Here is a 10,306-nt window from a genome sequence, read left to right as displayed (position 1 = left end):
TGCCTCTGCGCCCTGCTCTCGCTCTCCTGGTACGGCGCCTTCGGTGGGCACAAAGGTAAGGGCGAGCCGGGCCGGGCCGAGCCGAGCCGAGCCGGGCCGCACCGCGCCGGGCCGCCCTCCCCTCTCCTTCCTCCACCGCTGCAGCGGCCGCGCCGGGGCCGCGGCCCCCCGCCCCGCGGTAGCTCGGCTCCAGCCAGGGGAGATGCCGGGCCAGGCCGGGCCGGGCCGGGCTGGGCCGGGGGAGCCGGACCTGAGCTGGTCGCGTCCCGCAGGGTCTCACCCCGCAGGAGCCCCTGGGACCCGCTGGGAGCCCGACCCAGGAGGATCCCGTAGGACCCTGTCGCAKCCAGACCTGGGGGGATCCCATGGGATCCTGCGAGGTTCTGACCCTGCAGGATCACAGAGGACCCCTTGAGATCCTGGCCTGGAAGGATCCTGCAGGACCCCGTGGGACCCCGTCCCCGCAGGACGCAGGTGCCCTGGGTCCGGCCGTCCGGCCCCTGGGCAGGAGCRCGCGGTGCCAGACGCCGGAGCCGCAGGTGGGCTGGGGAGGCGGATGCCTGGCGCGGACGCCACCTCATCCAGGTGGAGAGCTCCTTGGCTTTCTTCTTTGYGATGCACTTCTTCCCCCTCTCCCTTCCCCCAAGTTTATGGCAAAAAGCTGCGTGGGCAGTAGGAGCCACGCAGTTTAAATCCTCGCRGAGAAGTTGTGACTTCAGCAGTTCAGAGGAGTCCCCTGGGCCCTTGGGTGCTGGGGAGGTTTCTGAGGAAATGGGGTGAGCAGAGAGCTGGGTTTTTGGAGCAGTCAGCTGCCCTGCCGCAGTCGCGGTGGCTTTGAAGGCAGTGCCCTCCTCTCTGCCAGCACCTCAAGCGCCTCGAGGCATGGGCCAGGTGCTCGTAAGTCACTCGCTTGCACGTGGGTTGGGTCCTCCAGTGCAAGGGCTCTCAGCATCRCTGCTTAAACGCTGAGGCTGGTTTCACATCAAGTTCAGCAGTGGTGAGCCTGGGATTTGAGTCCTTACCCTGGCTTGGTCACAGAAGAATCCTAGCATAGATATTCCTGAGATGTTCACCACTAGCTTCTTCTGACAACACAGTTGTCTTTCCYCATCTTGTCACTCGCTGAAGTAACGCGCCAGATTTATACTGGCCTGAGGGAAAATTTGAGGTAGTTGCGTGTGTGTCTGTCCTGGGCAGTGGTGTGCAGACCTCTCACGCTCGTGTTAATTACACAACTCTTCCAGACGCCGTTAAGGCCAGGCCGCCTGGCCYGTGACCCTCTCCTTCCCACTCGCCGTTTAACCAACCCTTCTCTGCAGCTCCCGCGAAGCGCCGGCCGTGACTTGCTTCGCAGGGGTGACCCCGTGGCAGCTCGCGCGTGGCCGCAAGGTGCGGCGAGCGCAGCTTGCGTGGCTGGCGGCCGCGCGGGAGCTCCTGGGAGCCGGGCAGCCCCGGTGGGAGGTTTTGTGGACCCCCGTGGACGTGGCGAAACAGGCCAGAAGGGAGATGGACCTGCCTAGGTGCACATCTGGCTCAGCTCTTCCCCGGCCGCGGGGCAGGGGCAACTCCAGGCTGCTGTGGTCCCCTGGCTCGCGCCCACCAGCCACTGCTGGGGAGCTCCTCCGGGCCTCAGCTTCGAAGGTCGGTTGCTTTGGCTCCTCTGCCTTACTCAGCAGCTAAAAGGTTTTCCTGCCGCGTTGCTGACACGGTTTAAATCCCGTTATAACTGCCTCCCTGCAGAGGTTCGGATGGCAGGAGTCTTGCATTGTTTCAGCGCAGGAGTATCTCCAGCTGTCTAAATGGTAGCCCTTGCTGATGGGATTTTAGCTGGACAAAATGTTTGCACAACCAGCAATGCTAAACCCTGGGTAAAGTACATACAGGCAGAGGAGTACCCTGGAGAGCTGCTTGCGCTCACTGCTGGCCAGTTGAACTCTGAGCAGTAATTCCTGTTTTTTGAAGTTGGGTGGCCTACATAAAAAGACAGATATGCTTAGAAAGTGATTGCAGAAAACAGATTATTTTTAAACCTGTATTTAAAGGATAATCAATGCCTGGACTATGTTATTCTTTGACTTGCTTTTATTTTCTAACAAGTAGCTTTTTTTCCTATTGCTCATTTAAGTGCCAAAATAGTAACRTTGGGGTGCAACTGTCTCCGTCCTTTTTGGTAGGACCATCCCTTGGATACGTATTTTCCTCTGACAGCAACAATGGGTTACAAATAACACGGGTCAGCCTGTGTCAGCACAGCAAGTTTCCTGCTATTATGGTCATTTACGTATCATGCCATCGGAGCTGGAGAGGACCTTGAGAGGTCATTCAGTCCATCTCCTGCCCCTACGCAGGATCAGTGATACTTAAGCCCTTCCTGACAGATGTTTATCATATTCATTTGTAAAAACCTCAAATGACAGAGATGCCTAAGCTCCCCCAACAATCTATTTAACATTTAACAGCYCTGCTGTTAGATTTTTCTTTAAATGTAAATTGAAATTTCTTTTCCTTCAGCTTGGTTTCATCATTGCTCTTCTTTTTCTATTTATTGGACACATGCAGAGAAGTTCATTCTTTCTTTCCTTGCAGAACCTTATTAGATACTTGGAAATCACTACCATGTCTCTTAGTTCTTGTTACTGTAGTTTGAMCCATGGCAGTTCCTTTCATCGTACCTTTTAGGTCATATGTTCTTGGCCTGTGGTTGTTCTTGTGACTCTTCTGGACCATCATCTTTCTTGSAGAGCGATGCTTAACTCGGGATACAGAACGTAATTGGCTGCCTTACTGCTCGGGAGAGCACGGGATTACTTCATGTCATTTATATACAATGATTCTGTTTATGCATCCCAATGTGTTTCTGTTTTACTTTGCTGTAGATAACTCATATTCAATTTTTTTTATCCCTTCTATACTTCTTTCCTTGCTATTCATGTCTCCGTCTTCTATTTGTCCAGTTAATCATTCTCACCAAAACGCATTACTTCACACTTGTTCTTGTTGAATTGCATATGTGATTTTTTTTTCGGGCTTTTTCTCCTAAAGTGTCAGGATTGTTCTGAATTCTGATCCTGCCCTCCCGCATGCTTGCAGTCCTTCTCAGCTTGGTATAGCCTTCACATTTAATCATCATGTTTTCTGTGCCATCAGCTAAGTTGTGAATAAAAATACCGAACAGTATTAGATCTGAGGCAAGTTCCCATGGCATCTGGTTCAGTAAGGTCCTCCAGGCTATGTTCAAAGAGCAATGACCAATTCACTGACAGTTTTCCCAGCGCTGTTGTACCCATCTTATGATAGTTTAGTCCAGACCATGCTTCCCAAGCTTTTTTGTTGTTGTTTTTTGAGAGTGTAACATGAGCCAGGATCAGAGGGCTCTGTAAAGGCAAGGCAAGACATCAACTTCTGCTCTCCTGCATACAAGTCCTATTAGTGGGTCACAAGATCTATCTTATTTTTATAAGACAGATTTGATGTGATTTGTTCTTGATAAACAAAGGTTAGGTCTTGCTCAACTCCTTGTTGTCTTCTAAGTACTTCAATTGGAGTTAAGCTGATTATTCTATGATTTCCTGGATCCTTATCATCCCCATCCCTTTATTTGTGTAAGACRGGCTTTGTGTTTGCCAGTCTTCTGTAGCATCATCTGTCCCCATGAGTAACTGGAAGCAATTCCCAGTGATTTCTAGCTGTTTGTGTTATTGCATTCTGGCAAAGGCTGGGATGTTGTCCCCAGTTGCCTCAGATGGGAGATAAAATGATTTTAAAACATGTGTAAGGCATCCCAGAGCCTGCCTGTCTTTGTCCTCCCACTCTCAGTTGGGAGGACAATACAGTTAAATGAAAGAAAATAAAACAGGTCAAACCAGCTGTAGAGTTGCTTTTCTATAACGAATTCAATGTTTATGTACCTGCTAATGGTGTTTTACTGTGATGTGGTTATTAGTGAAGTTTTGACCTCTTGGTCTGCAAAAATGAATACTCTCTTGATCCAGTTATGAACAAGATTTGAAACAAGTCTGCTGGAGTGAAAGGAGAAGGGCAGTCTCAGATAACACAAGTGGTCAACCAAACTGCTTGTATATGAAAGCATTAAAAATCACCAAGAATTTGAGTGGGGCAGCGTACTGAGGCTCTCTGTTGGGATTTGGTGAGGTGTRTGGAAATCTAACAGCATGTGTTTGTCCTCCACCCTTCTTCGCCCCACCACAACCCTTCCAGAAGCTGGGCAGACRGAGTGGCTGGGACTTTGCCTGATCACCTGTTATTTTAGCTTGGAGTTTGGCTTCTCGATCCTATGGTTGATGTAGTCCAATTACAGTGACTGGTGGACGTCTGTCTTGTAGCCAGAGCTTAATTTGCTCTTTTTGGTGGTTTTAGGTTTAAGTACRATTTAACTTTCGACAAACAACCTCCTTGAAAGAAACTCCTCTGGAATGTGTGATCATCAGGTGGGACTGTAGGATTCAGCTTTGGGRAGTGCCCTGCAGTCAGAGAATTAATCCTTTGGGAAGGCGTAAGGAAGTGTTGGCAAGTTAAATCGCTGGCACGCAGTAGGTGGTGATTATAAGGGATGTTTTACTGAGGTCTCAGTAAAAATAAGAAGCTTTTAAAACTTTCACATGTGCAGATGAGATGAGAGGGGACAAATTTAAACTACTTGCTATTAAATTTTTTTCTTTCAAGTYATGAAAATCATTCAGCTCTCCTCCATAAGGTTGGACCTCATCTTGACTGACCGGCCGGTCGCATACCTTGTCTCCATCCCTTTGCAGCCTTTCTCTTTGCCCTGGCTTTCCGTTGCAACTTACCCTAAAAGCCATAAAAGCAGCAGGATCTTTTTGCAGTTTTCTTTAGGTGTTTTATGTCTTTTGAATTGAAGAGGAAATTCTAAATCTTGACAGTAGATGAGACCAGCTGTCTTGTAGGAAGCTCCAACTGCTCATTCAGTTTACCCTTTCTTGCTTGGCGCGTGAGGAGCTCGGCTCTAGCTGTCTGCCGTAAGCATTCGTGCTTGTGCAGCTCCAGCAGCTGCGGCTCACGAACGGCTGAATCTCAGATTGGGATAAAGCCCTTGTGTATGAGGAAGAAAACTTTTTTTTTTTCTTTTTTTTTTTAGGAGACTCAACATACTGCTCCTTAGTGGTGCATGTTGAGGTTGGGGATTTAACCTCCAGGGTGCAACTCCATATCTCAGAGTAGGCTCCATATCCAAGTTTCCTGTGCAGGCTTCTTTGGCATTTTTTTTCCCTCAAATCTTAATGGTTTATAGTTATCCAGTGCCAGTCAGCTCTACGTCTAGTTCCATCATAAAGCTTAAGTTGCAGACATCTCTACGCATGTAGATTTGCCTAGGAATTTCATATGCGCCGCATGCAGTGACTTAAAACCAGTAACACCAATTTTTATCGTGCAGTACTTYGGATGCTCATATCACAGGACTTGTTCATCCTGTGGGAGTTGCAAAAGCGTTTCAAAATAGATGCACGCAACTCCATTAGGGACCCGCTGTTCATGTTCTGCGGGGGTGTCTCGGTGCTCTTCCGAGTGTGTGGTCTTTCTCTCTTGCCTTGGTTAGGCTTCAGGACCAACAAGTATCAAATTTTGGGAGGCAGAAGAGGGAGGGAGTACGAAACCTAGCGACACTTTTGTTCGTTCCAGCTGAGTTAGTGGATGGAGCGAAGGCAGTAACAGCGCTGAGTCAGGAGGAGCGAGCGTGTGTGGGGAAAACAAAATTCAGCTAGAGCAATGTCATGCATACAGGTAGGTAACTGGAAACCAGCTGGGTGGCGGACCGGGATGCAGAAGAAAAGCCTGTGTGTGTCAGCGCTCCCAGCCGTGTGGCTGGAGCTCTCTTCTGCGTTGTCCGTGGCTGTAAAACGCTGCCTTCCCGGGTTACGCTGGGAGGGCCCGTCTGAAGACGAGCACAAGATTTCATCCCCGATTCCAGCTTTCAGGAGCTATAGGCGAGGGTCTTCCTCCGACCTGTGAACGGGAGGAAAAGAGAATTTCTCACGCGGGCGGCTGGTAACGGGATACGGGGGTATTTATTACACTTGGCGCAGGGCCGTAGCTGTGGAGCCAGCGTTGCTCTGATTCCCCTTGCAGCCGGGCAGGCTCAGACAGCATCGCTGTAAAGAAGTGGCGCTTACTTGGCGGTGTGGGAGGGAGGTGGCATTGCACCCTGCGCGCGCCGGGCCGCGGGCTGCTGAGCGTCTTCTGCGAGCACTAGACTCGGGTGCAGTGTCAGGCCTGGAGRGAAGCTTCTCTGAAGGAGTTTACAAAGTCTTATTGTATAGTGCATAAAARCCATGAACACTAATCCTCTCTCAAAGCAGCAGAGGCGAAGTGTATGATATTGCTAAATAAGGATTGCACCTTCTGTTGCAGTACCCAGAAGTTCTGCTGCCTTTTCATTTCTGTTACCCAATTCCCATATTGAACAGCTTCCTTTGAGGCCTTGGACGCTGGTGGCAGCTAACATGCTGTCAAGCATTGCAGATAAAAGCCCTGGTTGAAGCCRGGGTGTCTCGCCATGTTGAGGTCTGACCCAGAGCTTAGTGGCAGGAGTGAGGATGGCRGCTCCGATGTGCACTTCTGGTGTCCGAGGAAGTACAGGTGGGGACTGGGCTAAGGAGCCGTAGAGTTTAGAAGGCTGCTGTTAAAATGCATGAGAAAGGAGATGTGCGTGAGCATTTCTGAGAGCCTTTACTTGGTCTTTGTGGTATACCGTGTAATTGGTGGCTGGAATGCATCAGCATTTGCAAAATTACCTTGCATATGGTTTGACCAAATGCATCCCAAGAGTGAGTGATGTCATGCAATCTRTTGATATGCGTTTATCAGGATAAATCTTTCATTGTCTGGAGTCAACAGTATTTCTGGTCTTACTTCTTTGTAGTTGTTGTTGGGTTTATAAACTGTGCTCTTGATCTGTACTTTCGTGTGCACCTTCTCAGATACCCTCGCTGCTCCAACTCTAGCTATGTGATGGMGTTTAAGTTACTAGAAGAGGATATTCCCATAACTAGAATAGTGTTCTGGGGCTTAGGAGACTTGGAGGCAGGTCCTTGCTTTGCTGCATCTCTCACAGTTTTGGGAAAGCCACTCAGCTGGTTTTATGCCTTGGCTCCCATTTGCTTTATGGGATAGTGACATTTCTTGCCACGAGGCTTTGGAGGACAGTTGTGCTTCCTATGAGAATAGCAGACAGGGCAGTATGGAGGAGAGAAGCAGATGGGGGAGGAACGCATAAACTCAATTACACCAGGTACTTCTCTTGGTTTACTTCCGTAACAAAATCGTTCCTAATTTGTGATTCTATTTGATTCGTCTGAAAGAAATCGTTGATTTGTGCTTATATCCTGAATGTTCATTGATTATTCACTTAGTGTTTAAGGTAAAACAAATCTATAGCTTACTAGTTTAAGTGAAGCTGCCAGTCATCTCCAGACAGTTTGAAGCCTAATAAATTACAAAGCTTCAGTGATAAATTCGGCCAAAGTGCTAGCAGGCTCGTGCAGGTAGCCTTTGGTTCCCCGCTGAATTAAGCACAGCGAATTGTATCGACTCTCCCTGCTCACAAAAACCAAACTAGCCCCCAGAGAAGTAACGACGTGCGGGAACGCTAGCAGACGTCCRTGGTGTCACGTAAGGCAGTCCGGCTCGGTACTGAGCTGCGCGCCCGCGCACCACTACCCCGCGTGAAGGTGCTGGCCAGGCATCGCCGGGAGACCGCGGTACGGACCTGAGGTCCACGGCTACGGGGCTGCTTGGGGTGAGAGCGGAGAAGAAAATCTGCTGGCGTGTCCAGCTCACAGCGGGAGTAAAGTACAGTAATGGAAAAATGTGAACCTGCTTAGGGTTGGGTGGCAAAAAGCCTTTGCATAACTTTGTTGCAAGAATATAAACTTAGTTCTGAAGTTGGAAGCATCTRAATACTTGTCCACCGTTGACGGCAGTGAGTGCAAGCTGAGGTTTGCAGGCCTGGGGTTGAGAAGACGGGGTTAACAAGAAATCGGTTCACCGAAACTCTCGGCTATTCCAGGCCGCTCGCTGTGTCTTGCTTTTCTCTTCTAGCTGTTGGATTTAAAAATCCTGGCGATGAGGCTGAAACGTCTGTAGAGCTAATGTCGCGCGAGCCGAGCGCTGGGAAGGGCCCTTGTCCCTCCGCAGTTAYGTGCTGCCGGCTGCAGATTTCCTTGCTGGTGCCCCTGGGGCCGAGCAACCCGCCTGAAAGTTTTGGGAAATAAAGTTTTACGTTTTGTGTGAAGATTTTCAATGCCGTTGTTATCACAGCGATTCTAATTTTGGAATTCTGGCTTTTTGTTTTCCCGCAGATGGGAATTGGGCTCGGGGGCTGGCGAGGGCTGCCGTGTGGGCAGAAGTTACGGAGCAAATTAACGGATCGTGAAAGCTATTAAAATAAACAAAGGGCTTTTGCTGGGGCTCGAAGGTTAACTCTCTTAGAAAGAGAGGCTTTTCAGGGATTGCTGATCAAGCATCTGTTTAATAACTTCCTGATTTGTGAAGATGATTGTTGTTGCCTTTGACAGGGAAGTGCTTTTTCTTTTTTTTTTTTTTTTTTTTTTTTTTTTTTTTTTTTTTTTTTTTTTTTTTTAATGGAAGTGTGTGGGGGAGGGTTTTTATTCATTTATAACCTTTTTTGCTTTGTTTTTTGAGCCACCGCTTAAAAACGACTCATGTCAGGCTTCTGTTGTGAAATCAGAGAATCTGGGAAGGGCAGATTTCTATTTTAAATAATCTCTCTTTCTGCATTAATCGTTGGCCGCTTCTCCTGTTTCTGTCCTGGTGTCAAGTCACACTCTTGTCTCCGAGATCAGTGCATCGCCACGGACGCACCTCTGATGCACACAGACAGCACTGTAACTTCATCTTCTCTTCTGCGTGACCCTGTCTGGGAATGACTCTGCTAATATTTAAATATTCCTGCCCTCTTGTGCTATGTACAGTATAAATACTTACTCAAAGGTTGCTCTGTGTTTTGAAGTCACCCGACGCACTTGTACAAGTTGTTTTCATTTCTGCTTATTTTGCCGTGGACAGCAATATCATTAAAATGTAAATAGGCTTTGAAAGAGTTTCTGTGTAAAAATTAGTATCCTCTTAGCTTTTATTTTCATTATGGGTTTTGTTCGGTTGCATTGTTAATTTACTTTTCACCAAAATTGCTGCACTTGTATTTTAAGACTTGTTGGTATTAGGGCAGTTATCAAACCAGGGAAGAGCACAGCACTGACCCATGTCAGTGCCACTAACTTATCCACTTTACACCTATTCCTCAAAGGTCATCCTGATTGCATCTTTAAGACTCCCTTAAATAGCATAGCTTCCCCGCCCTTGATGGGTGAGAGCTTTCTGGAAATAAGGTTTAACCTGGAGACCTTTTTTATCCTTTGTTCCTTGTATGTACACTGTAATAAATCTTGTATGTATTGTCATTACTGTGAATAATTTTATGGTTGGTCTGTGGCACCACAAAACTCTTGCAAACCCCTTGCATCTAATTGTAGAAACATTTGCAGTACTGAGGTATGACCTGCTTAGAATACATGGGCTGGGGATACCTGTTTGTACAGTCTGTTGCATTCAAAGCATTGTAAAAACATTAAACCTATCACTAATGTCAAGATCTTCATGCAGAAGCATCTGGGGAAGGTTTCCTAGTGCAGACCGTGCCGCTGGGTTCCTCCGCTCAGCAGCGGATGGTAGCGTGGAGRAGCAGAGCGGCCGTGTGGCGTACCCATTCCATATCACTACATGCGATTTAAGAAGGAAAAATATCTGTATTGGTTGTGTGGTGGATGGATCTGGATGGTGTTAGACTCTCTCAGACTTAACTGCCACAGAAAAATACCTGTCAAATGAATTATTCAATTAATGCTGGTAAAAACTGTGTGGTGATCTCCTCTCCCTCCTCTGTAGCCTCAGACTGTGATCTTTTGCCTTTTTTTTTTTTGATCTTGCCTTTCATGTTTTAACTATTCCTTTTTCATGTCATATCTCATTGCATTTTCTCCACAGTTGTCTTTGATATCTCATTTCTCTTTGTCTTCCATTGGTCTCTATTTCTTCTGGACTTTCTTTTTCTTTTGATTTTTGTGGAAAATAAGTAGGACAGACCTCCTCTCACACGTGTCTCCCTCTCAATCTTGTCCATTTTGAATTATTCACTGTTTCAGGAGCTTTACCAGATGCTTACCAAATAACGTGGTTCCCCTAACTCCAGGCCATCGTTTTGGTAGGAGGGATGAACGGAGGGCAGGGTGGCCGGGGAGAGAAGGCATTG

General features: G+C 47.8%; 1 protein-coding gene across 1 annotated transcript in view; it reads left to right on the top strand.

The window, feature by feature from the left end:
- The window catches only part of MGAT4B (alpha-1,3-mannosyl-glycoprotein 4-beta-N-acetylglucosaminyltransferase B), a gene marked incomplete at its 5' end in the record, with an annotated part of 53,231 nt that continues 42,925 nt past the window's right edge, over positions 1-10,306 (top strand). The window contains one exon of the mRNA XM_085298119.1: positions 1-55. Coding sequence (XP_085154245.1) covers positions 1-55 — 55 coding nt within the window. The remainder of the gene's footprint in view (positions 56-10,306) is intronic.

This window comes from Rhea americana, unplaced genomic scaffold (assembly GCF_003343005.1).
Source record: "Rhea americana isolate MKP2758 unplaced genomic scaffold, rheAme1 scaffold_135, whole genome shotgun sequence".
Lineage (NCBI taxonomy): Eukaryota > Metazoa > Chordata > Aves > Rheiformes > Rheidae > Rhea > Rhea americana.
Note: the sequence above shows the minus strand (reverse complement) of the source record. Positions and strands in the feature narration are given on the sequence as shown.